General features: G+C 45.9%; 2 protein-coding genes across 2 annotated transcripts; both read right to left on the bottom strand.

Annotated features, from left to right (window-relative positions):
* Positions 1-8,744: 8,744 nt before the first annotated feature.
* On the bottom strand, positions 8,745-15,326 carry LOC144271868 (interferon lambda-3-like). Its single transcript, XM_077829477.1, has 6 exons — positions 15,293-15,326; positions 12,609-12,769; positions 11,477-11,554; positions 10,832-10,975; positions 9,973-10,053; positions 8,745-8,843 (listed from the first exon to the last, which is right to left on the bottom strand). The coding sequence occupies exons 1-6, from the start codon at positions 15,324-15,326 to the stop codon at positions 8,745-8,747; spliced, it is 597 nt and encodes a 198-aa protein (XP_077685603.1).
* Positions 15,327-18,161: 2,835 nt separating this feature from the next.
* Positions 18,162-20,358, bottom strand: LOC144271953 (interferon lambda-3-like). The gene is made up of 5 exons (XM_077829628.1): positions 20,197-20,358; positions 19,676-19,753; positions 19,062-19,205; positions 18,680-18,757; positions 18,162-18,260 (listed from the first exon to the last, which is right to left on the bottom strand). The coding sequence occupies exons 1-5, from the start codon at positions 20,356-20,358 to the stop codon at positions 18,162-18,164; spliced, it is 561 nt and encodes a 186-aa protein (XP_077685754.1).
* Between the last annotated feature and the right edge of the window lie 6,449 nt (positions 20,359-26,807).

Here is a 26,807-nt window from a genome sequence, read left to right as displayed (position 1 = left end):
AGTGGGGGTGGGAGAAGAACACTTCCATTTTAAGGCCACTATAGAACGCTAATACTTTCCATTAAGGGAAAAATTCTGCTCCTCTTATGCAAGTCACATCAAAGTCTAGTTGCATGAGTCAGGCGAACAGGATCTGAACCTAAGTCTGGAAAGCATGTTTGCGAGAGAGCCTGTCAAGGTTCCCCCCCCAACTCTGAACTCTGGGGTACAGTTGTGGGGACCTGCATGAAAGACCCCCTAAGATTATATTTTACCAGCTTAGGTTAAAACTTCCCCCCAGGTACAAATTCCTTTCCTTGTCCTTGGACAGTACTGCTGCCTCCACCAAGTGATTTACACAAAAATTCAGGGAAGGGTCACTTGGAATCCTTATCCCCCCAAAATATCCCCCCAATTCCCTTCACCCCCTTTCCTGGGGAAGCTTGAGACTAACATACCAACCAATTGCCTTAGCAATGGAAGCACAGACCACACCCTTTGTCTTCAGGAAACTGAAATCATTCAGGTTCTTAAAAGAAGCACTTTATTTATAAAGAAAAAGTAAAAGAATCACACGTGCAAAATCAGGATGGAAGGTAAGTTTACAGGGTGATAAAAAGATTTAAAACACAGAGGATTCCCCCTAATTTCCCCTGCTTTCTCCTCAGCTCGGCCCCACTCTGTCTGACTCAGGCAATTCCAGCTCACACGGAGGATGGGACCTCCCTGGTCTTCTGACTCCCTGATTAGCCTGCTCGCCCTGTCATTCAGGCTGACCTGGAGCATGGGCCTCTCCCCATTGTTTCTGGGGGCTGTCAGTCTCAGGGTCCTGATTCCCCATCGACCCTTCCCCCTTTTAGTACTGGGAGCTAGCAACTAAAACACCCCCACTGAATGTTAGTAAGGGGGCAACAGTCCCCTTATACTAGGATGGATAATTGCTATGGCTGACAGGAAGGGTTACATTAATAGTAGGTGACACACATGTTTTTTGGCTTTAAGATATCTGAAAAGCGGTAACGCTGCCTTAGCCAATGCCATGAGTGGAGCTGATTCTGGAGTGGTGCTTTTTACACATTCCTACTTTCCCTTCAAAAGGGATACAGTGAAGCGCTTTTCATAGTGTTGCAACCCCAGGTGTTTATAAATTATGAGTCAAGCCTTGGAAAATCACCCGATTGTCTTAAAAATCGTGAGATTAAATGTTGGGTTCTTTGTAGTTGCCTTGAAGAATTGGAGCATTTGGGATTCTCAGTTCCATTTCAGCGGCTTTACCTACTTTGGCAGCACAAAGCTTGCTGCAAAGCTGTCATAACTGCTAACCTGGAATTTCCCTAACAGCTTTGGAGGGGGTGCAGATGCGGTAGCGGCTCTGAGTCTCTCTCCTACTTGTTTTGGCCCCTGGTATAGGAAGTATGGCTAGGAGAGAAGAGGCTTTGGAACAGGGCTCATGGGTCTTTGGGGTTTTTTTTGGAGGGGGTGTGTGGGAGGAGCTACTGACAAGGTTACTTAGTGATGTCATTATTAGAAGAAACGTCCTCCAGAGGAAAACAGTAAAAGCCCTTAATTGTTTGCAATGATCTAACACATTGTGGAACAGATCCTGATTTTGCTTCTACCGATGTAAATGAGATCACGATCCATCCCAGTTTCTGTGTTATTAGAGTAGAGAAGAAGTATGGGACTCTCCGATACTGCTGCTTCCACGGACTCAGGGTGAGTTCACTGAGCTGCAGGAGTGGAGAGTATCTTTGGCTGGTTCTGGTGCAGTTAAAGTCTTCGTGAGCCCCAGGCTGCTCAGAGACTAAGCAGAGCCCAGCAGGTTTGTCAGGCTTCTCTAAAGACTCTGGGCCAAATCTAGACCTGAGTTCAAATTCTGCTCCCGGTCACAGATATCCAACGCCATTGACTGCAGAAGGGCTGCCTGGGTGTAAGGGAGCAGAATTTGGCTCTGAGGCGCTATTTCACTGATTCACACCTTGTCTGAATGAAAAAGTTGTCCTGGCTTAGTTTAGCCAGTGATTTTTAAACCCAAGTGGTGAAGTCAGTGCAGAAGGCTACGTAGACACGTGTAGTTTGTTTAAAGCGGGCCTCGTGCAGTTTAGCTTATGGCAATGGGCAAGGCCTTGGAGCAAACAGGCGCGCTCTGGGGAAGTCGGCGAGGTAGAGAGGGAGGGAATCCCTTCCCCGCTGACCCGCGGCTGTGGAACGGCATCATTGCTGCTCCGACTCCTGCCACTGCAACCAGCCACCCAGCCAGCAGAGTCCCTGTGCCCGGCCCTAGCAGCCATAGTCCAGTGTCTTCAGACTCTTGAGAGCTGAGCCCCTCTTCAGACAAATGCAACCTGCTGATGCTCCTTTTAACCCTGTCACATGCTATTGAAGGACCATCTTAATGCATACACCTTCCAGGCCCCTCTATGTCAGGAAAGGCGGTACTAGTGGATCCCCCAGCCATTCCCCTGCTCTGCTGGGCCTCCAACCTTTCTGTGTGACCACCAACCCCATGCCCGGGCCCAGCTGAATAAGAACCATTCCGATCCAAGAGGACTCTCTGCACCTGCGGAGGTGGCCTAAGTTATACCCCAAACCTGGCAATGGAATTGTAAATTGGAGTCTCTATCTGTTTACTCTCACCGAAGTTAGGTATATTCAGAAGAATTCCACATTTAGCAGATAGTTTAAGACTGAGTCTTTGGTTCCCAGCAACGGGAGACCTGGCTGGTGGGAAAGAAACCACAAAAGGTGTAGCTTGGTCATGCCCATATACGCAGGTGTATCTGTATATACATCTGAATACGCAGATGATTGCTCAAAGGTACTGTGCTGGCCAAATCCCCAGCTTTGCCATGCTCCTAACGACTGGGTAAAGCTGGATGACTGTGCAAACTCTGGGTTCTGTGCTGATCTTCCACAGCTCTGTCCAAAGAGGGATTGCTGACAATTTATATGACTTCTGAGCCTGAAACCTTTCTGCAGAATTGCTGCAAAGGATTCTGTCCTTGGAAAGCATTGTTGGGATATATTATCTGAACCAACCATTTATGCACAATGGGTGTCAGCAATGGAAGAGTTGCGCTGACTTTCGAATGATCTGCAGCAATAATATTCATTGTGATTTCTACTCTAAGTTTACAGTAGAGGGTTAGAAATGGTCAGTCAACCAATTTAAAATGGCTGGACACTACTAATTGCTTTATCATTTAAAATAACTCATTCTACTAAAGTGGAGGTGAATATGGGCTCACAGCAACAAGACACATCCCAATATACAGTTAAAACCAATAAAGAGTCAATATTTGCACTCACCAGTCCCTGGACCATTGCTGCTTCTCACCACACTTGGCTGGGGAGGTGGAGTCCATGCACGGAGATCACGTTCCGTACCCATTGCTCTGACCACAACCACCCCTTCATTGAGACCTTCAGCTTGCTTCTCTTCATCAAATATTAAATATCAGCTGTGCTTCGGCCGGTCCACTTCTAAGTATTTCAAGGTATGAGACTTCCACTGCTTCCCTTTCAGATTACATCCTAGTATTATAGATCCCACTGTCTAGATCTGACTCTCCTTTTCTTAATTTTGTCCTTCTGCTCCTAGTTTTGCGGAGTTGTACAATACAAAACAATACGCTTCAACATTCTCTAGAACTATGTCTCCATCACCTAAATTATACACATTTAGCTCTCAGTTGTACTCCTGAGTCAGTCTGTCCGACCCTATAACTGTGCAAGTTGTTTTTTCACACTTTATCTTTCAGTTCTGAGCATGTGAGGTCCAGTCTAGCTCTCATTAAAGTCAATGGAAGGACACCCACTGTTAGAACAGAAATCAATTTTTAAAATGCCAATCAAAACAGCCATTGTGCAAATGCGTTTACACTGGCTGTGTTCACACTCCTGTTGTGTTTGCTTTCCACAAACACTGGTGTAATTGAGAATTAATAGCATAAATGATCAGAGAAAGCAAATGTTAAGCAGGCACACTTGCAGGTATTTGTAATGAGTGAACATTAAATTTACTTTCTGAGAGTGTTTGCAGATGATAGCTGGTTGATGATGTGGGAGGGATAGCTCTGTGGTTTCAGCATTGGCCTACTAAACCCAGGGTTGTGAGCTCAATCCTTGAGGGGGCCATTTAGGGATCTGGGGCAAAAATTGGGGATTGGTCCTGCTTTGAGCAGGGGGTTGGACTAGATGACCTCCTGAGGTTCCTTCCAACCCTGATATTCTAGGATTCATAAATTACACTCATCTACTCAGGGACAGAAGCTATATCATATCATATGACTTATGGCCTGCTGGGTGACCTTGGGCAAGTCACGTCACTGCTCTGTGCCTCAGTTTCCCCATCTGTAAAAAGTGGATAATGATAGTGCTGTCCTTTGTAAAGCATGTTAAGCTTTACTGATGAAAAACACTATAGAACAGTTAGGTATTATTATTAAGAAGCCACTCAGTTTTAGGTCGCATGGCTCAAACGTGATGTTTTGTTGACTAACAAGCCATAGGGTGAACAAAATGATGTTGAATGTTTTCCAGTCACAACGTTCTCAAGTGTCAGAGTAACAGCCGTATTAGTCTGTATTCGCAAAAAGAAAAGGAACCTCATGCTCAAATAAATTGGTTAGTCTCTAAGGTGCCACAAGTACTCCTGTTCTCAAGTGTGTTTGTTATTGGTTTGCAGGAATTTTACGAACAGAAATAGAGGCAAAATTCCCTGGCTGTGATCTAATCACTCAGCTGTAATAGTCAAGAGAAAAAAAAAATCACATTTGTAAACATTGGCTGCTAAAGACTCTGGATGGGGTTTTCACTCCAAAGACCAAAGGAATGTGTTCAGATGCTTTTGATTTCCTCCAACCAGGAGACAGAGGGGGCAGGCTTGTGAGCTACCTACCAATGACCCAGTTCCATAATTCTCCGAATCGTGGTCCCTTTACCATATGCATAGTAGTACTAGGCCTAGAATGCACGGTATTGGATATGGCTCAGCATAAATTCTTATAGCAGAAGGGATGTAAGCCATGCCCCTGCGAGTACAATGCACCTGTGGCCAATGTCGGGGGGGGCCTCCCTGCTCCCAGGGGATCGAGCTGAATTGCAACAAGGAGCTGGTGGGTTGTGCTGGGGCCAGAGCAAGTTTGGGCAGGCCCAGTCAGCTCCAAGGACCACACTCTCAGCCCATCTAGGCTGATGTGGCTTCATCCCAGCAGCAGGATACGCATGTTTTGGGGAGTGGGTGTGGGGGCATTCCTCTCCCAAATCCTCAGCACTTGATGCAGCAGCTTCCTCCACTGCACTCAGGAGTCCCCTGCCTTACAGCCCAGCTCCCTTCCCTACCCCAGAGCCAGACTTCACCCCTCTTCCCTGCTCCCTTTAACATCCTGAGTCCCTCTCCCATCCCCCTCAACTTAGCTTCTCATAAGCCAAGATGGCCACCATTTTCAAGCTCCACATTCCCTTCCAGGCTCCAGAACCTGCCTCTGTGACCCACCCCCCACTCCCGGCTCCACCCCCACTGCCCCCGGGGCCCCATACCATTGCCTCTGTGACCCCCCCCCCCGGCTCTACCCCCACACTGCCCCCAGGACCCCACACCCCCTGCCTCTGTGACACTCTCATTTCCAACTCCCTTCCCCCCAGGGCCCCACTTCCTTTCTTCAACCCCCATACTGCCCCCAGGGCCTCACACAGCCTGCCACTGTGATTACCCCCTCCGCCAACTCTCACAGATCCTTCACCAGGTTGCCATTTATCACCCCTAAGGAAAAGTGCATCAACCAATTCCTTACGTGAAGTCTCCCGATCTGTTCCCTGCTGGCCTGTAGGCTGTTTATGTTCAGCAAATAGCTCGCCCCAGCCAGGGGACCAGGGCCTCTCCCGTCCCTCCTCATCCAGCCCCATGGCAAAGCCATTCTCTGCACCTACCTCCTTTGTCTCCTGGGCTGCTGTTGCCAACTGGGTCTTACTCCTCCCGGCCTGGGAGATGCTTGTACGAATCACCCGTGAAACATGGGACTATCCCGGGAAAAAAGCAGGATGTCTTGCAGTCTTTTCTGAATTTTGTCATATTTGGTGTTATTCTTAAAACCACAGCTCCTGGAGTCAAGTCATTCTGTGTGACTCTTAGCTTTGATTTAAAATATAAAAGTACATTTCTAGGCCTCATGATTGGGGGAAAAGGTTTATAAATGTGACTCCCCAAAGTCTCAATAACCTCAGGCAATTACAAAAGAACCCATAATATATTATTTTAAAAACAATCTCATGACTTTAAAGGCAATCTTGTGATTTGGTGGCAACCTGACTCATGATTTTTGAATTCTTGTCATTGGCAATAGTGTCACTTTAAATCAAATTGGGAATATGTACTTCAGAGCCAAAATACTTTTTGCTTTTAATTCCAGAACTTCACCCTAGTGGGGAAGATGATGATACTTCACCAACATTTAAAGAGTCCAGGCTTGATTCTTTGCTTTCCTGAACCATTTATAAATATAGTCATTTGCACATATGAAAAGTGATGCAGAATAGGTATAAAAAGTGATCACTGTTGATTTGGTACCATTTTGCAGTAGTGTAAATGACAAATCCAAGTGCAAGGTTGCAATATTGCCCATCCCCAAAGATCCACAAATCATGTCAAAATCTAAATCTCATGCAATAAGACAAACAATCATGAGATTTTATTAATAAAGATTCTCCTGTAGTTTTTTGGGTTGGTCTTTTGGATTCCCCTGTCCCCCCCAGTGCGTTTGTGAGATAGTGTTGCTAACACTTCCATATTTATTCTGTAAGGTGATTGTGCCCCTCCACTGCCCATCCCGTACCCAGCAAGTCATTCGGCACCCTCTCCCCAACTCAATCCTCTCTCCACATCAACTCTGCTCGTCCCCCTGTGTCCCCATCATTTCTGCCCCTCCTTCCTTCACCGCAGCTCCTCCTGAAGCTGCTGTGTCCCTTCCCCGGCCCTCTCCCAGGGATGGGTGTTGCAGGGAGTGGAGGAGGGAGTGGAGCCTCTCTGAGCTCCTCTCTCCTCCACTCCTGTGACAATGGTGTTGGCACCTAAGGGGCAGAGACCTCTGACTGCTTCCTGCAGCAGCCTTGATTGGCTGCTCTTCCCCACGACCGGAGACAGTGGGAAAGACAGCCAATCAGAAGCCAGGCTGCAATTCCCAAGAGGGTTGGAGATTCTCACATCATCACCAGACAGACTCCAGCCCTGGCTAAAATCCTGCAACCTGTGAAAAAGTCACGAGCGGTAACAGCACTGGGGCAGCGGAGAATCAGGCTTTTTATATAGTGCATATAATAATATGAAAAATACCCAGCTCTTATAGAGTGTTTTTACGGGAAGATCTCAAAGCACTTTACCAAGGAATTCGGTATCAGTATTCCCATTTTACAGATGGTACAGAGCAGAGACGTGACTTGCCCAACGTCATCCACCACTCCAGCAGGTCAGTGGCAGAGCTGGGAATAGAATCCAGGTTTCCCGAGTGCCAGTCCCCAGTATCTATCCCCCCCAGACAAAAACAGGGCAAATTGCAGCCACGATGTACTCTGCAAGAGCAGTTGAATAGTTTGCCCAGACCTGTGTCTTCACACGGATATCAATGCGTACAAATAAAAAGGAAGCAAAAAGCAATACATGTTACAATCAGGCTCCAGTTAAAACAGCAGCAGTTTACTCTAGAAGAGTGTGTCACATATATTGTGATAAGTATAGGATAGTAATTATAGTCCGTGCTTTTTGCCCAATTTAAAGGCCCCATAATATTCAGCCCTGCCACCAAAGGTTCCTGGGATTTGCTATCGTGGGAAGATACCTATAACTTTAGACTTTTCATTATTTTAAGTATCTCTGTTATGTCCCCTCTCACCATCCAGCTAATCAATTTCTCCTCATCGGGAAGTACTTCCCTGCCTTTAATGACTTTTGCTATTTTCTATTTTTTGGAGGTGATGAGATCAGAACATAATGCAGTCAGTAAGTAGAGGGTCAATCATCAATTTATATCATTTCAGTTTTAATTTTACATCTTCCATTTTTACATTAAATATTACAAAAATAGCCCATTTGATAAATATGCACATAAAAATGATAGATACAATAAATAACTTAAATACAAATCAGATTTGTTTAAATAAGGATCGCATCAGATGGCTTAACATTATGTCAGCCAGTAAAACAAAAATAGATTCTCGGAATCTGTCTAATACAGCAACACCTTCCATGCATCAACATTATTGCATTTTCCAGCATCTTTCTAAGACAATAATGAAATAGTCACTAGTCTGTAAATCAAACAAACGGTGGGAAAAACTAGTCCTTTAAATTAAAATAAATAACAGCAACACAACATACTATTGGCAAATATTTTTGCGTAGCAATCAACCAATACAATAAATAATACTATCCTTTAGGGCCAAATTTTAATCCCACTGAAATCAATGGCCAATCTCCCATTGATTTCTGTGGGAACAGGCCTTACACTTTAGCTGCACTTAAGGAATTGCCTACAACCAATCAGCTACTGGCAATTGGAGTCGGAGAGATCTCTTCCTGAAGATCAGCTGTATCGGAATCTTTTGTTCAGAGATCATGGGTGATGGGTATCCGTGGTAAGATGCCAAGTCAGAAAGAACATCATGCCTGGTTAAAATACAGTGTCCTGGAGGAAGGATTCAGGGTTCCCGTTCGCTGGGCTCTCCAGTGTCTGATTAGACGCATGAGGTGAGACAGTGTAAAGACTTTGCGTTTAGGTGCAGAACTCCATGTAGGCTGCGCACTTCAAGTCTTCGTTCAGGAGTCGGAAGAGATTGAAGATCACAGATGCTTCCAGGCACCCCGGAGTTTCCTGGGACAGGAGAGAGGGAGTGAACACATTGTAACAGAGAATGGCTGGCTCACACTGGGCGAGGGAAAGCTACTGCACAAAGGCCTGATGGAAGGGGGTGTATATAGATAGGGAGCACAGAGCATGCAGAAAAAGGGTGAACAGAGCAGTGTCTACACAGGGACATCCAGGAAAGCTAATCTGAACAAACTGTGTGAATTTGAAGTGGGTTAGTTAATGGCATTAGATCCCTGTGTGAACACCCTCATTCAAAATTAAAGTGGTCTTAATTGGGTTACTTCACTTCCAGAGATCGCTTTAACTCTGAATAACAGCATCCATACAGGGATTTAATGCAGTTTAACTAATCCCCTTCAAACTCACATCTTTAGTTAATTCGGATTAGTTTTCCTGGATGTCCCTGCGTAGACAAGACCTTACAAACACTCGAACCTAAGTAAATACTCATTTACACGGTGCTCTAATGTTCTGTAATTCTAAATATATAACAATGTGTGCTGTAGTCTATTACATTAAGCAGTGAGTCTGAATGAAGCAAAAGGCACAAAGATCTGGGGTAACAGTCAACTTGATGGGTATTATCTTTGTCTCGATCCGATTCCTAAGAAGGCCTGGGCATTGGCAGATCTGTACGAATGAATGATCTCTGGGCCTCTTTTCCCATTGCCCAGCCCAGCATCTCCACCTCTTTAAAGCGAATAGCAAGTTGGTGTAAAGCTCTGCCAGCAGTGTGAGGGAGGGGGGATTTCAGAGTCAGCAGCATTTTGCACAAATATAAATGATTCCACAAGGTACAGAGCAATGGAGGATCAGATGCCTCGTGTTTATCTGAAATTCTGCTATTTGCATCCTATGGGAGGACCCAAACTAGGCCACAAGGTATAGGGTGTTTTCTGGATGCCTGGTCTGTTACAGTCTGACAGCAGATGTGCGAGATGCGAGAGATTTACCAGCTTTCTGAACTAATTCAGTCTCACGACACCTAGACCGCTGAAGGTCCTGGACAATATACAGGGCACCATCCTGCACTGGCCCCATGGGAACGGAATGGAGCTGATGATCCTGTATGGATTTGTTCCCACTAACATGTGATGGAAGTTCGTCTTGTGTGTTTGCCAAATGTACTCACCATTTTCTTGGCAGCATGGAATTTTAGGAGCCAGTTAGTCAGTGTCCGGGAGCGTTGATGGCCGTGAGGCTGATGTCTGGCCTGAAAAGAAAATCAATCCATGAAGGAGACTGGCACATGAGTCGAGATTTCAGGAACAGTGGCTGAGCCTCCTTCCTCTTGGTACAAGCCCAAGGCAGATCTTGGTTTGATTAAGTTTATCTAGTTCTTTAGACGTGTGGATTCCATGTTAACCTTCCATGTTCTATTAATAATACCAAGCATTTGTATTACATTGTTCAACTTCAGAAGTGTTTGAAGCATTAACTCAGGGCTTTACCGAGGCCTGTGGGAATGGCCCTGTGCAGGGGGAGGTATGCCTTGTGCTCCCCAGAGGAGCTCTGGGAGGAACTCCACCTAGTAGAAACGGAATATGCCCTGGAGCTGAGCAGGAGTGCAGCATACTCCCTCAGTGTATGCAGCCATCCATGGGTCTGCCTCCTCCCAGTTCCTCCCCACCTCCACTGCGATGTTCTGGGGGGCACATGGAAACAACAGTAGCTGTGCGAAAGAGATCACAATGTCTACAGTGGAACCAAACTACAGCCCAGAAGCCGACGATGGGGACATAGCTGCTTGCACAGTAGCAGAGCAGCCAAGCATCATCTGTCCCTAACTAGTTAATCAAGTTAATTAGCTAATTAGATGATGTATCTGAGCAAGGCATACAGCAACTATGTTATGTGCAAACCAAAGTCCACGATTACTGGCACAAGGATAAGTAGATTCTGGATCCACTTAAGGAATTAGTGCTGTTCGGAGTTCAATACACAATTCCCAGACCCACTGTGGCACGAAACATTTGCAATCCAATACTCACCCAGCTCTTCAAGTCCTCTCTGATGTGCCTCAGGATTTCTAATGGCCTCACGAGCTGCTTGGACAAACTGGAATCCCCAAAGTTCTCCAGCACGTCAATAACGAGGTGCAGCTCCGTCTCTACCAGGATCACTCTGTCGTGCACCTAGGGAGAGAATGTGCAGGTAAAACAGTGTGTCCAGGGGACTTGCAGACAGGGAGATAAGGAATGTTTGTGTTAGCAGCAGGTAGGAGTGGCCTGCTTAAGGAGACTTTCCAAAGCCGTGGCCAATGGGAAACGACCTATGACGCAAGGGAGGTGTGAATCCACTCAGTACACAGAGCCTGCTAGTCATGACCCTTTGGACTCTGTTGCTTACACCTTCCTTCCTTGGAATCCAACAACATTTTGTGCTTCAGATCAATCTCAATCTCAATATCTGACTTCCCAGCCCTAAGGGTATACAATATATAGATACAGAAAAAGGGCCGGATTCCAACCTCAGATGACGCCTGTGTCATCTGGGAATAAATTCCTTCTCCATGTTACTCTACAAAAGGATCACGTGAAATCAGCATCCAGCTTAGAAAGAGACAGTATTGCAACCTTGGAAAGAAGCAAGTGCTGTTTTGTAACTTTGTCTCTCTTGGCAGAAGTCTTTCTTACCGACAGCTCTTTGACTTCCCAGTTCCGGTGGAAAATATTGGTGTTGCATTTTCGGTCTGACAAAAGCATGATGTCCTCCTGGAGGCACAAAATAAGAACACAGGGAAATGTGTAAAGGAAACAAAGCAGGGGAGAAAGTGCCAAATTCGGTCCTCAGTTACATCATATAACCCCATTCAGCCATGCAAAGGTACAAAATCCTGGCACAATTTGACTCAACACCTCGATCCCCTAAGAATGCTGCTGTACTAGAGTCCTGGCTCTTCCCGAGAAGGTGCCAAATATGGCACAGAAGTCAACAACACGCGCTTGTCATATTGCTTTGCTGGTTTCAGGTTGTGAACTGCATTTGTGCAGGAGTTTAACTGAGAAGCGGCATCCTTTAACTCTTGACCACTCATCTGAGTGGTGCACTTCCTCCGCTTCAGCATTGGTTAACGTGGAATGTTTGCACGACTGAAAAATAAATGACTTGATCTCTCTAATGCTGCTTGATGGCATGAGATGAATTTGGGTTCCTCAGATTGTCTGTTTAAAGGACTAGACTCAGTTTTCTTTGGAAGGGAAAGATCGCCTATAGTTAAAAACTGGGTCTCATTCTCTAGGTTTGATTGTAACTCAGGACAGAGTTTGAACCCCTGTTAAAACTTTCTGAGATTTAAGATTAAGAACGGTTGACTCTGTAAGAAATCCGAGCTGGCCAGGCCCTAACCTCCTTAGACTGACTCGAATCAGGAACATCCACTTAGACAGGTTGCCCCTTCTTTCTCTCCTAGCTCCTTTCTAATAGTAAGAATGCCATTCTCCCCTTGCTATTGTCTAATCTGTGATTCTGCTTTAGATCAGTTCCCACCTTCCTGCCCTGTCCATGACTCTGCCTCTCTCTGACTCTTGCCGGAGCTGAACATTCTGAGCTTTGCCCTTTCTTAACTAAGACTGGGTGGGGGATCACCAACAAAGAAGATCCAGAAAGAGAGACTTCTCTCTATTTCGTCTGCAACCCTACACCCCAAACTTACCGAAGCATTTTTCATCTGCCCACAGTAATATGCCGAGAAGGCTGCGGTTGAAACTACAGCCTAGCACCCACATTGCCATTATTGCCCTACTTATGTGTCTTTTTTGCACTTACAAATCTGTCCTTGACATTCTTGAAGGTCTCCAGTTCCCAAGGTGGCAGGGACTTGTATTTTAAGAGGTGGCACGTCTTCCTCTGAGCCCCTTTGGGAAAGGCCTCCGTAGACATTGTCCATAGGGTCAGGACAAGGAGCAATTTGCAAGCCATCATTTTTTCTAATTGAATCAGAAAGGGGAAATACACACATCACTCCATTTCCAGGTTACAAGGATTATAAACTGTATTTTTGACAGTCTGACAAGGCGGGGAAAAAAGGGGTGCAGGAAGATGAGGGCTACAATCAAATATATACATTGGTGGCTTGACCCCAAAGATCACAACTGAGCAAACTCAACTCTTCTTTTCACAAATGTTTTCAGATCAGGCCCCTTAATTTACGGCCCCCAGCACTAATAATAAAAAATAAACTGGTAAGAGACTTAGAGGGACGGATAATGTTTGATCCTTACTCTTTAGAGTAGATCACAGCAGATCAGACTAGTAAGCCCATGTGCTAGACAGACGCCCCAGACCTCGTGGCACATACCTTGGAGCATGTTTGCTGGGAAATGGCTTTAGTCTCTTCTTCTTCCTCAGGGTTGCTTGGCCTCCCTCTGGTCTGTGAATGTAGCCTCTCTTTTCCATTGCTCTTGCTTTTATACTCTTTAGGAAAAAATAAAATGAAATCTTGTTTTCCTTTTGTCGAAGGAGAAAAACCCACGCTCTAATGCGGCTGGAATCAATGGAAACCGGAAAGTGAAAGTACGGCAGGTGCATCTAGCTCATAACCCTCTGCCCTCCTGAGCTGCGTGTGCCACTACCAGGGATTCCCAGGTGAGGGAAATTCTGCAGGACATCATGACAAAATGATGCAAGGTTTCCCTGCCTAGAGTAGGCGAGTTCTGTTTCTAATCTTAGCATTGCCCAGTTTCCGGATTTGCTGTGTTACCGTAATGATCCACCGAGCAGCCCTTTCATTCATTTTTTCCCCCGCCCTCAGGAGTGACTCTGCGAGTCATCACTGATGAGCAAAGGGCGAAAGGACAGTGGTCTCAGTACTCTCACAATGGGCAGAGAGGGACTGTTCCCAGAAGGGAGCCTTTCCTCGCAGTCTTGATAACATCCAGGTTAACGATCCACGTTTGTGATTTACCTGGGAAGCAAGGGCTGGGGGAAGGAAAATCTGAGAAACACTTTTGGCGATGGTCCAGGGGGGAAGAGCCAGCCACAGGCTGTCTGAGCACTGGGCCAGGCTGAATGGGAGTGTGGCAGGGGAGCAGGCTGGGGCTGGCAGGAGGTGAGCGGAAGCTGCAGAAATAGTGCGATACAGCCTGGGGGGAACAGCAGAGACTGGAGCGGGAAGGCACGGAGGTAGCAGCCTTCCAAGGTACTCCAGACCCAGGGCACTGGTCTAGAGAAGGACTCCTTTTCGCCACTGGGGAGGGGCTGTGTGCTCTCAGAGGCACCGACATAAATAAGGACCGTGTGTCAAGAGGGGTTTGTAAGCAGGTAGCTTGCAACAGAGGCTCCGACAGGTGGCCAATAGGAAGACAACTCACAGAGCCTCCCAGTTAAAGCACCAGCAACAAGCCTGAACTGTGGCCAGTGGGACTGGGACCTAGAAGCCAATATTAATTTCCCTCCAAAAAGGGATGGCTTACCAAGGGCAGGCCAAGGCCTCGGCCTGACTCGCTCCTAGGGCAAGGATACTCTGGCATTCAGCATGAGGAGTGGCTATAGTTGCAGAGTTAGGAACTAGCACATGTATCTTTGGTTGTAACCGTTCAAACCACTGTGGTGAGGGAACTCGCACCCTTTCCTTCGTCCAGACCTCGTAAGGAATCGTTGCAGCTGAGCTGTGAGTGCTTGGGCCTGTTCGGTAGAGAAGCTGGTTGACGAAGACTCTGCAGAATTCTTCTCTCTTCCGCCTTACAGCCTCTTCTGTTGTTCTTTCATACCAGTCACATCTCTGACTGTTTCTGGCTGCATCTAGTTGGGGCTGTAGATGAAATGGATCAAAGAGAAATCTAGGAGGCCATCAGATCTGATAACTGGAACGGAGGTTAACAATGAGGTGGGCCTGAGATCAACCCTGATGCAACCTACGCTTTGATGGCATATGAGCTCTGAATCCAAGACTCTGTGTGAACATGGGGCTGGTGGAAGAGTTAGTGATCTTTCCTCCTTTTCTGCCTTTGACTTTTTGTTGTTTTACCAACTCTCCAGCTGTCTCTGCTGCTCAGGTAGGTGACCAGCTGTCCCAGTTCTGAGGGCCAGGCTGAGCTGATTCAACTAATACCAGAATTTATGCTGCTGTGACTAGAACCAGCTCGGCCATCTTGTTAGCTTTTTGCTGCTGTCAGTTCCAGCTGGGCCGGTGGGCATGGGCTCTCCTGGCTGCTTCATGGAACCAGGCCTGTATAAGAGAGTGACTTGCTGGTAGGGTTGCCAACTTTGACTGGACATATTCCTGGAGGATTCATCAGATGACATCATGGTTAATTAAAGATGGAAAATCCTGGAGGGTTGGCAACGCTACTTCCTGGCCAGTGCACCCCCCCAAGACATTAGGCATAGCACAGCAAGCTCACCTCGTGGTCTGCTGCTTCCTGTGACATGGCCTCTGCCCGGGTAACATAGAGCCCCACCCCTTCTGGCATAAACCAACGGTCAAACAAACACTTCCCTGTCACCCTTACCTTGGGCCTTCGATCCGACGCCAGACTCGTCCATTCCACCTTCCTGAGAGGGCTGCTAGGGGGGCACAGGCCTTCCCTCGCCCTGGGTTCTGCTATCCCTGGATAGGCAGCCAAGGCCTGACTGCGCAGACTCGTTGTGACCTCCCTGGACCGCTTCCTACCTGGCCCTGTCGTGGGCCTTTGACTCAGCCTCTTGCCAGGCTCCCAGTGTCTCAGCTCTGCTCTCTCTTAGCCTCTTCCCTGGGCTCACTGCAGAACTTCTAAGCACTTCCTGCCACCCGGCTGGTTCTGCTGCAAGGGAATTTTCTCTGTGCCCCTGGCAGGGCAGTCCCTGACCCAGCTGAGTCTTCCTACCCCTGAACCCCTCCACCAGCATAGAGAATCATGGGTGCACTCACTTCCCCCAGATTTCCTTCACTACTGCCTTGGGTTATCAAATCCTTCATTGAGTTCTTCTACTTTTCTTCACTAGGCCCACATGGCTGCCATGCTGTGGCTGAGGAGGTTACTGGTCTTTGATCCTTTGATCACATGGACTGTGAATGCATAGCTTTGGTCTTTGTAAGTTATTTCTGTGGCGAACTGGCCCATCCAGTTCTGAATACCTCCAGGGCTAGTTGAGAGCTGTGTCTGGTGACTTTAACTCCGTGAGGGGTTGAAGGTGCTCGTAGGTCCCCTCTGAGATGATTGCAATGTCAGTTCCTGAGTTAATTTTAAAGTCAACAGTCTTGCCATAAATATTCACTTTCACTGTCCAAGCAGGCTCTATATCATCACAAGTGATAGATCCCAGAAAGAATGGCTCTTAATTGTCTGTAATATGAGTCAGCTCCCTGACTGCTTTGGTGCAGCAAACAGGTGCAAAATGTCTATATTTTGTGCATTTAGTACACCGTGTATCTCTGGTTGGACATGCATCATCTCTTGGACTATGACTTTTTCCACACCTTGTTGACGTAGGCTGAATCTGTCCCTCTTACTCAGGAAGCTCTTTGGGAATAACTTTTAATACTCATGCTGCATCTGTTAACAGCTTCTAAGCTAGTTTTTGGTTTTCAAGTTTGGAGAGTTGCTCTTGGTTTCCCTGTCTCACCAGCTCTGATGGCTTTGTTACTTGAATAGCTGTGGCTAAAATTCAATCTTTCAATGATAGCTGCTGCGAAAGCTTTTTAATCAGTTACTGCAATAACTAGCCTGTCTATTTTCATGTTTTGCATTCCCATAATCATTGTTTTCAGCCAGAGTATGCAGAACTCTTATGAAACAGTCAACATTTTCCCATGGCTCTTGAATTCTCTAGTTTTCATAAACCACTTATCTCTGATGTATAAAGAATGTATCAAAGCTAGCTAGAACGCTTGCATAGTCATGTTTGTGACTGTGTTCAGTAAAAATGAAAAGGATTTAGAGATAGGCTCTGCCTGTGTCTCCACAGCATACATGAAAGAAGATACCTGCATATCTCCAGTTTCTTTATGGACCTTGGTAGCAATGTGAAATCTTGCAAAATATTGTTTCCAGCCTGTCCATTGTGAAGGTTTGTCAAAGCGGATGTTCTCTGGGGCATTGAAGAGTGGCATGTTGATGAGATCCTGCAACCTTTCTTGCTGTGTTCCTTCTGTCTGCAACCTTTCTTGCTGTTTTCCTTCTGTTCCTGTTTTTAGTTTACTCCTGACAACAAGTCATGTTCTCCTGTACCAGCTATGTGGTCAGGACTCCCCAGGGAACATTTGTCTAGCTCTAATGGTAATGCCAAAAGGAAGGAGAAAGACAAGATTCACAGCTCTCTTTGGCCTTTAGTTGCCCGTTTGGAAATGCAGTGAGGGTGATCTAAAAGCAAGCAGCTTTGCAATGCAAGAGGGAGGCAGTGTGGCCTAGAGGCTAGAGTGTAAGACCAGCTCTCAACATCCTTGGCTCTGCCACTGGCCTGCTGAGTGATCTGGACAAGTCACTTTGCCTCTCTGTGCCTTAGTTCCCCATCTGTAAAATCAGAAATAATGAGAAGGACTTCCTTTGTAAAGCACTGTGGGATCTACTGCTGCACAGCACTCTGCAGGAGCTGGGTATTATTACTACAGTGCACCCAATTTTCTGTTAACAAAATGCTTTTAATTGAAAGACAGGAATGCCAAGGCCTGGGAAAACAATTTTATTGGTTCACAATTATAAATAAAACGGCATAATCTTAGTAATAGATAAATACATAAATAATAAATGGCTGATCCATAATAAAGAACACTTTGGTTCAAGTCTGGAAGTTATACAAATCAATTACCCTTCTTAGTCAGGTTGTAATACATAAAGAAGCAGCAAGATAAAAATATACTCTGTATAAATACATCTGCCGAGGATATTTACAGTAAGAATGCATTTCCTGAGGTTGTTTCTAAGAGATCTGAGGCTGTGACTAGTGTGTAAATCCTAGAACTGGAGTGCGTTGTTTTGTTGTTTTAAATTAAAGCTTATGAAATGTTTCCAATATTTTTGGATCTGTTCCCTTGGCTAAAATGCATTCATATAGTGACAATACAATTACATTCAATAAATAATATCCCCAGAGGCCAAATCCTATTGAAATCCTAAATTCCAACTGTGATGAAAAATGGTCCTACAATTAATCTTCTGTAAGGAGTCTAGAGTGCTGCACCAGCTGGAAGTTGGAGCAACCTGGAGGCCAACTGTTGTGTAATTCTTTGGTATAAAAGGATGGAATCAGTTTGCTTGGGGATCTATGATCAGAAGCCAGAGGGAGAAGATGAATGTTCCTGGTTGACACATGTCTTCTCCCAATATGTATGCAGTGCTCTCAGGCTAGGGACTCTCCGGTCTCTAAGTAGATGTGGACACGGGCACTGCAGAGACCAGATGGCTACACACAGAGCTCCCTGTAGGCTGCGCATCTCAAGTCTTCGTTCAGCAGTCGGAAGAGATTGAGGATCACAGATGCTTCCAGGCAGCCAGGTGTTTCCTGGGAAATGAGAGACTATTTACAACAGGAAGTGTGAATGGGGCTAAATTAAAGCCACCATTCTTAAAAACGAAGAGATAATAAGGATAGAAATCTCCCTGCTTCACCCCTCCTCCCGCATTTCCTAAAAAGCCTGATTTATTGCAGAGGGTCAATATCCCTGGTGGTATAATCTTCTTACAGGCGGTGCTCGGAAGAGACAGTCACTGTAGCAGCAGACACAACAGGGTTTTTTTATTGAGATCTGCTAGATTTGTGCACAGCTACAGTTCTGGGATTATTGAAACAGGCTGGACAAGGCACCAGAGAATAGATTGTAGAAATCCGCCCTGGCCTCTGGGATGGGAACCTAGTAGGCTTGTTCCTTCTCTAATTTGTATGGAAGTTCCCTTTCCTCATTGTCTCGACTGACTACTCACCGTCTCTTTGCTCTCATGGAAATTTTGGAGCCAATTGTTCAGCCTCCTGGAGTGTCGATGAGAATGAGTTTCTCTGGTCTGAAGACAAAATTGATACAGACTGGTTGGTGCCCAGAGATTTCAGCCGACAGTGGACCAAAGCCCTTTCTCTCCAGGCGCAGAGCAGTTGTTGCCCTGACATAGTCTAGGCGGCTACTCTTGTGCATATCATATCAACTACCCCCGCTTTCAATGTCCTATGTAAGGATGGGCCCAAAGCAAGGGCCACATGCGAGTATTTGTGGGTACAAGGTAAAGCAACCCATTTGGGAAATTCCTAAGGGTTCTCCTTGAAGAGATTCACATCTGGCACTGAAAGAGAAATCTGTCACTGAATACTCACGCAGCCCCTCAGGTCCCCTCTGATTTGCGTCAGGATTTCTAGAGGCCTTGAGAGCAGCTTGGACAGACTGGTGTCCTCAATGTTCTCCAGCACGTTAATGGTAAAGTCCAGCTCCTTCTCTACCAGGATGACTCTATCGTGCTCCTGGGGAGAGAAACTTGTAGGTAAGACAGTGTCTGTGGGAGAAATATACACAGCTGTGCAGATACAGGACTAGAAATTCTCATGCGTAGGGGTGGTTAGACTAGGTTGAAACAGGAGATTTTCCGAAGCCACTCAGGGCTTTATTGATTTGTCAGTAAATGAAATATTGAAATCACTCTAGACTGCAAACAGCTTCATCTCCACACGCCTTTCTTGACACCAGTTTATAGCCAGTGAGAAGGCACCTGAACTGAAGGTGAGGGGTGACCCTTATTTACACTGAGAAAGAGCCACAGTCAGATCGGACATGCTCCTGACTCAATCAGTGACTTCCAAGTCAGTGGTCAGAGTGCCACGTGTCAGATTAGCATAGGGCTAAGTGAGATCAGATTCAGAGGGGGCACATGTGAGGAGAGAAGCATCTGCTAGCATGTGACCTTCTTGTACCCCTTGACTGAGATTTTTCGTACCGACAGCTCTTGGACTTCCCAGTTCCGGTGGAAAATCCTGGTGCTGCATTTTCGGTCTGACAACAGCATCATGTCCTCCTGGAGGCAGAAGGAAAGAACAGAGACCCATATGTATGTAGGAGCAGGAACAAACCTGTACTAGTTCTTCCCTCAGTTCTATCCATGCAATCCCAGTGGTGATGCAGGGAGAAGAGATGCTGGTATCAGATGTCTCCCTTGTATCTCTCGGGCTGGTATCCTCAAGGGATATGACAGAGATACTTATGACGAACTTTAAACTGTGTTTTGTCGTCCTACTCCAGTGAGGAGAGGACCTGGGTTCAGCAGGCGCTGTGCTAGAGCCCTGGAGCTTGCCAGCAGGGTGCTAGAGCTGGGAGAAATGTAAAAACCAAATCCTTCTTGATAATTGGTTTTGAGCTTCTTCCCTGAGTCCAAAGGGACATGCAGAGAGGGCTGCTCTTCAGATTACAGCCCAGGGCTCACAGTGCTGTTATTGCCCAGGGTGTGTTCTTCACACTTACAAATTTGTCCTTGGCTTTCTTGAAGGCCTCCAGTTCCCGAGGTGGCAGGGACTTGTATTTTGTGAGGTGGCATTTTGTCCTCTCAGCGCCTTTGGGAAAGGCCTCTGTAGTCATCATCCAGATGGCCAGAGCAAAGAGAACTTTGTAGCCTACGTTCACCATTTTCCCTAACGGAGACAGAACGGGAGAGATACATGACTGACATGCCAGGTTGCATGGCTTACCAGCCAGCGGGTTGGATGGTGTCTCATAAGCTAGGCCTGCACTGGAGACAAACCTAGCTCTAAATTATCTTTTTACTGTTTCTTAAAACATTGTTAAAGCTACTGCAGGAGGCAGCTGGGGACACATCAGAATCAGTGAAATGCCCAGCTGAGTTCTGTGGCTTCCTATAGGGGACTGGGAAGTAAAAGAATTGTTACCATTTCTCATGTCTTCCTCAAGCCAACCAGTTCATTTGATTGGCTGTTAAATTAAACAGCTGACAGACGTGACAGTTTTCAGAAAAAGAAGAAAACAATGTATTGAGATTCAGCAGAGTTATCAGTTCTTTTCAGACCACCCTTCAGACGTCAGCTGTTGTAAATACTTGCACATTGTGTAGTCAAACAATGAAGGAGCTAGTTGGTGGAGCAGGATACGTCATCCGATAACATTTGTTACAAATTGATCCTACTTCTTTTAGTACAGCAAAGTGTGAGCTAATCCTAATTTTATGCAAATATATATCTGCCACTTGCCAAATAGTTCTGATCAATAATTTTCAGGCTACTGACCGTTTTTTGTCTTTTTGCAATTTGATAGTCATTGTATATTTTGTTGCTGAGCTCCTAAATCCCATGATATTGTTTCTGCTCCATAATTTGATGACTGAACTATTTTTAATCCATGCACATTTTTGTATGAAATGTCATTTGTCAAAGTTTTGGCGGTAGGCAAACACTTTTCACAAGTACCCAACAATTCTCCAGACACAAAACGAAAACATGCTACAAATCATAGCAACTTGAACTCCCATTTTCTCCAGGAAACTATTCATGAATCAGAGCGGTTTTTGTTTAAATATTCAGCCATTAATAATACATTACAGGTGTAACGCACTTTGCTTGTACAACATTCATTCCTTGCTGTCTACCATAGAGCACAACAGAAGCCCTCAATAAAGAGAAATTGTGTCGTAAGGAGAGGCGGCAGGCGAGTCACCCTTACCTTGCCGTGTATTTGCTGGGACGTTGCTTTAGTTGCCTCTTGTGTCTCCGGGCTGCTTTGCCTCTCTCTTGGCTCTGAATGTGGTTTTTCTTCTCCATTGCTCTTGCTTTTATACCAAAAGGCTCTTTCTGGTTAAGAAAAATTACATGAAACCTCATTTTGCTTTAGTCTAGGGCAGAAAAACCCAGCTCTGCTGTCACCCAGCAAAGAGCAGCTAAGTGTTTGGAAAGGGAAAGCAAAAGTGAGGCAGTTATTACAGGTGAGCTCGAGTACTGAGGGATTTCCAGGTGAAGAAAACACTGTGACGTCACAAGTGAACTATGCAGGAGTTCCCTGCCTAGAGTAGGTGTGTATGTAGACTTGGCCTTTGCTGAATTGCAAAGCCCTTTGGGGTCCAGCGTAGAGAAGAATCTCAGCCCCTTTTGTTTTTAAAGTCCTCTTCCTTGCAGATATAGCCTCGAAAATGTAAAGTGAGCAGGTGGGTTGGAACCTGCTCACCAATCTCCTGCAGATCCTGGTTACTCACAGCAAACCAGGACTGGCCTTTAATGTCTAGACACATCACAGATGTGCACTGAGGACTACAGTAAAGGCCGACATGCAGTAATTTCGGGCTGGGTGGGTATTCGTTTATCCATCCCATCTGTTTTACTTTTCACCACAAAAGCCAAGAACATACCGTCTCTGTGGAGGTCTTCTGTACTCTAGCATTACCAGTTAGCTGCAGTAGCATTTATTCCACTCGTGCACAGAGGCCCCAGTCAGGATCAGGGCCTTTGTACACAAAATAAAGGCAGTCCCCTCGATAAGTTTACAGTCTAAATGGAGCCTTGGCACAATGGGATTGTTGAACACACGTGAGGGGGAGAGACAAGGATGGCAGTAATAGGAGCAAAGCTTTGCTTGGATTAATGAAGAGTACATGTTTGAGTGTCTCCTTTCCTAGGCGCAGCTCTTTGCAGTCCTCCGCTTCCCCCACCTGCCATCCCTAGACCTCACGCTGTTCTCGTATGTGTGTTATGATCTGTTTCCAGCCTTTTGTTCTGATCTTTCTGCTGTAGAAAATGCCTGTATTCTACTGTCGTTTCCTTGCCTCGGTCAAGGCTGATCTCCATTATTCAGACATAGTCTGAGGAATAGAGCCAGACAACTTTTAAAGTAACAGATCTCATGCTCCCTTGCCTCATTTAAATGTGACCCAAACATGTCTCTGAAATACAAAGCTACACCACATAAAATAAATATATTTTAAATGTTGTTTCCCCTTTGCTTACCTGCCAGTACGTAGAATGGTATGATTTTCAAGTGTTGCCCAGGCCCGACTCTGATTTTTTTAATTGATACAAAAAGAAAAGGAGTACTAGTGGCACCTTATTGATACCATTATACCAGTTCAACAAAGTGTGGGTGCAGTTATGGCAGCATAACAGTGCCTGATACCGGAATAGTTATGTCTCTCCCTGAACAGGCAGAGCTATTGGCGGTATAAGACATCTGCATTCCTTTTAACCATACCTGTATACCACAATAGTCAAAGGAGTACAACGTGCTAGTTGTGAAAAGACTTTGATATCAGGGGCTTGCATTTGAGTAGATCAAAGAGCTCTAGTAACACAGGAAGCAGCTCACTCCTTTCTAGGAAACAGACTCTTGAATGACTACACTCAGGTTTTGGAAGGTAGAAAAACCCTTTGATTCACCTTTAAAGGGCCCTGTCTGCCACTACTTACTCAGACAAAACACCCGTTGACTTCAGTGGTATTCAGGCTATGAAAGCACTGCAGACCCAAAGCTAACCAGCTCCACCATGCCTAAGTCTCTGTATACTCTGTCAACTTCCTTTTATTAGCCCTGATTCCTGTTTATCTTTTATGCATTATTCTCTCTCTCTCTCTCTCTCTCTCTTCTGAGAGAATAAGTGTTAAGCATAACCAGGTAACTGGCAGGCATAGTTATCAGTTATGTCAACACAGGTGTTTAAATTCCTGTTGCTACCTGTGCCATTGTAGGATGTGCATGATCTGCACACAAAGTTTCTAATGAATAAAAGGAAACCTGTGTGTATTTGTGCTGCTTGCCATGTATTAGATCAGGGCTTCTTATTCAGAGTAACAGGAAAATCCACAACTATATGGAAACAATTCTTAGCCCAAATAATTCAAAGATAACTGGGTTCTGCCAGTGGCACCCTTTGAGGTAGCTGACAAAAGAGAAATGTTTCCTGATGTTTGAAAAGCAGCTTTCTGACACCGACGAAAGTAAACTGCATTGGACACTATTAGCAGACCAAACAATACACTGCATCCAGTTCGACTGCATGTATCAACAGAGGACTCTGATGTATGCCTTGCCACCATCAGGTTAGGAGCTAATGAAGCAAAAATGAAACTGGTTGAGTTACATCAACATATTGCTTCTGAAGTCCAGCTACGCAGGCAACCTATTCAAGAAGGAGAAATGGATTAATGGTATTCAAGAAGTGAAATGTTCAAAAGAAATTTTCAACCCCTTTGTGTGCAGCTATTATTTCACAAGACATTTTAAAGAACTTTTTGGGGGTGTTGTTTAATAACTCAGGATTGTTAATTGCCTATTGTGGCTATGATAGCTTTAGAAGCAACTAGCAATAATAGTACCTAGCTCTTACCTAGCACTTTCATCTTTGGATCTCAAAGCGCTAGACAGAGGAGGTCAGGATCATCTCTATGTTACAGATGGGGAAACTGAGGCATGGTGAGGGAATTGATGTGGCTAAGGTCACCCAGCAACCCACTGGTGGAGCTGGGAATTAACCCAAACCTCCTGCGTTCTAGTTCAGTTCCCAAGCCAGTAGGTGACACAAAGCAGACGCGTGCAGCTGTATAGCAAAGGAGTGGGGGTGGGAGAAGAACACTTCCATTTTAAGGCCACTATAGAACGCTAATACTTTCCATTAAGGGAAAATTCTGCTCCTCTTATGCAAGTCACATCAAAGTCTAGTTGCATGAGTCAGGCGAACAGGATCTGAACCTAAGTCTGGAAAGCATGTTTGCGAGAGAGCCTGTCAAGGTTCCCCCCCCAACTCTGAACTCTGGGGTACAGTTGTGGGGACCTGCATGAAAGACCCCCTAAGATTATATTTTACCAGCTTAGGTTAAAACTTCCCCCCAGGTACAAATTCCTTTCCTTGTCCTTGGACGGTACTGCTGCCTCCACCAAGTGATTTACACAAAAATTCAGGGAAGGGTCACTTGGAATCCTTATCCCCCCAAAATATCCCCCCAATTCCCTTCACCCCCTTTCCTGGGGAAGCTTGAGACTAACATACCAACCAATTGCCTTAGCAATGGAAGCACAGACCACACCCTTTGTCTTCAGGGAACTGAAATCATTCAGGTTCTTAAAAGAAGCACTTTATTTATAAAGAAAAAGTAAAAGAATCACACGTGCAAAATCAGGATGGAAGGTAAGTTTACAGGGTGATAAAAAGATTTCAAACACAGAGGATTCCCCCTAACTTCCCCTGCTTTCTCCTCAGCTCGGCCCCACTCTGTCTGACTCAGGCAATTCCAGCTCACACGGAGGATGGGACCTCCCTGGTCTTCTGACTCCCTGATTAGCCTGCTCGCCCTGTCATTCAGGCTGACCTGGAGCATGGGCCTCTCCCCATTGTTCCTGGGGGCTATCAGTCTCAGGGTCCTGATTCCCCATCGACCCTAACCCCTTTTAGTACTGGGAGCTAGCAACTAAAACACCCCCACTGAATGTTAGTAAGGGGGCAACAGTCCCCTTATACTAGGATGGATAATTGCTATGGCTGACAGGAAGGGTTACATTAATAGTAGGTGACACACATGTTTTTTGGCTTTAAGATATCTGAAAAGCGGTAACGCTGCCTTAGCCAATGCCATGAGTGGAACTGATTCTGGAGTGGTGCTTTTTACACATTCCCACTTTCCCTTCAAAAGGGATACAGTGAAGCGCTTTTCATAGTGTTGCAACCCCAGGTGTTTATAAATTATGAGTCAAGCCTTGGAAAATCACCCGATTGTCTTAAAAATCATGAGATTAAATGTTGGGTTCTTTGTAGTTGCCTTGAAGAATTGGAGCATTTGGGATTCTCAGTTCCATTTCAGCGGCTTTACCTACTTTGGCAGCACAAAGCTTGCTGCAAAGCTGTCATAACTGCTAACCTGGAATTTCCCTAACAGCTTTGGAGGGGGTGCAGATGCGGTAGCGGCTCTGAGTCTCTCTCCTACTCGTTTTGGCCCCTGGTATAGGAAGTATGGCTAGGAGAGAAGAGGCTTTGGAACAGGGCTCATGGGTCTTTGGGGTTTTTTTTGGAGGGGGTGTGTGGGAGGAGCTACTGACAAGGTTACTTAGTGATGTCATTATTAGAAGAAACGTCCTCCAGAGGAAAACAGTAAAAGCCCTTAATTGTTTGCAATGATCTAACACATTGTGGAACAGATCCTGATTTTGCTTCTACCGATGTAAATGAGATCACGATCCATCCCAGTTTCTGTGTTATTAGAGTAGAGAAGAAGTATGGGACTTTCCGATACTGCTGCTTCCACGGACTCAGGGTGAGTTCACTGAGCTGTAGGAGTGGAGAGTATCTTTGGCCGGTTCTGGTGCAGTTAAAGTCTTCGTGAGCCCCAGGCTGCTCAGAGACTAAGCAGAGCCCAGCAGGTTTGTCAGGCTTCTCTAAAGACTCTGGGCCAAATCTAGACCTGAGTTCAAATTCTGCTCCCGGTCACAGATATCCAACGCCATTGACTGCAGAAGGGCTGCCTGGGTGTAAGGGAGCAGACTTTGGCTCTGAGGCGCTATTTCACTGATTCACACCTTGTCTGCATGAAAAAGTTGTCCTGGCTTAGTTTAGCCAGTGATTTTTAAACCCAAGTGGTGAAGTCAGTGCAGAAGGCTACGTAGACACGTGTAGTTTGTTTAAAGCAGGCCTCGTGCAGTTTAGCTTATGGCAATGGGCAAGGCCTTGGAGCAAACAGGCGCGCTCTGGGGAAGTCGGTGAGGTAGAGAGGGAGGGAATCCCTTCCCCGCTGACCCACGGCTGTGGAACGGCATCATTGCTGCTCCGACTCCTGCCACTGCAACCAGCCACCCAGCCAGCAGAGCCCCTGTGCCCGGCCCTAGCAGCCATAGTCCAGTGTCTTCAGACTCTTGAGAGCTGAGCCCCTCTTCAGACAAATGCAACCTGCTGATGCTCCTTTTAACCCTGTCACATGCTATTGAAGGACCATCTTAATGCATACACCTTCCAGGCCCCTCTATGTCGGGAAAGGCGGCACTAGTGGATCCCCCAGCCATTCCCCTGCTCTGCTGGGCCTCCAACCTTTCTGTGTGACCACCAACCCCATGCCCGGGCCCAGCTGAATAAGAACCATTCCGATCCAAGAGGACTC

This window comes from Eretmochelys imbricata, chromosome 11, assembly GCF_965152235.1.
Source record: "Eretmochelys imbricata isolate rEreImb1 chromosome 11, rEreImb1.hap1, whole genome shotgun sequence".
NCBI classification, from domain to species: domain Eukaryota; kingdom Metazoa; phylum Chordata; order Testudines; family Cheloniidae; genus Eretmochelys; species Eretmochelys imbricata.
This window is presented reverse-complemented; position numbering and strand designations above follow the sequence as displayed.

Coding starts and splice junctions, on each gene's coding strand:
- LOC144271953 (XM_077829628.1), bottom strand. CDS start 20,358: ATGGTGAACGTAGGCTACAAAGTTCTCTTTGCTCTGGCCATCTGGATG. Junction 19,206..19,675: donor GGGAAGTCCAAGAGCTGTCG/GTACGAAAAATC, acceptor TTCTCTCCCCAG/GAGCACGATAGAGTCATCCT. Junction 18,758..19,061: donor GAGGGGACCTGAGGGGCTGC/GTGAGTATTCAG, acceptor TTTTGTCTTCAG/ACCAGAGAAACTCATTCTCA.
- LOC144271868 (XM_077829477.1), bottom strand. CDS start 15,326: ATGGACGAGTCTGGCGTCGGATCGAAGGCCCAAG. Junction 12,770..15,292: donor CGTCGGATCGAAGGCCCAAG/GTAAGGGTGACA, acceptor TGATTCAATTAG/AAAAAATGATGGCTTGCAAA. Junction 10,054..10,831: donor GAGAGGACTTGAAGAGCTGG/GTGAGTATTGGA, acceptor TTTTCTTTTCAG/GCCAGACATCAGCCTCACGG.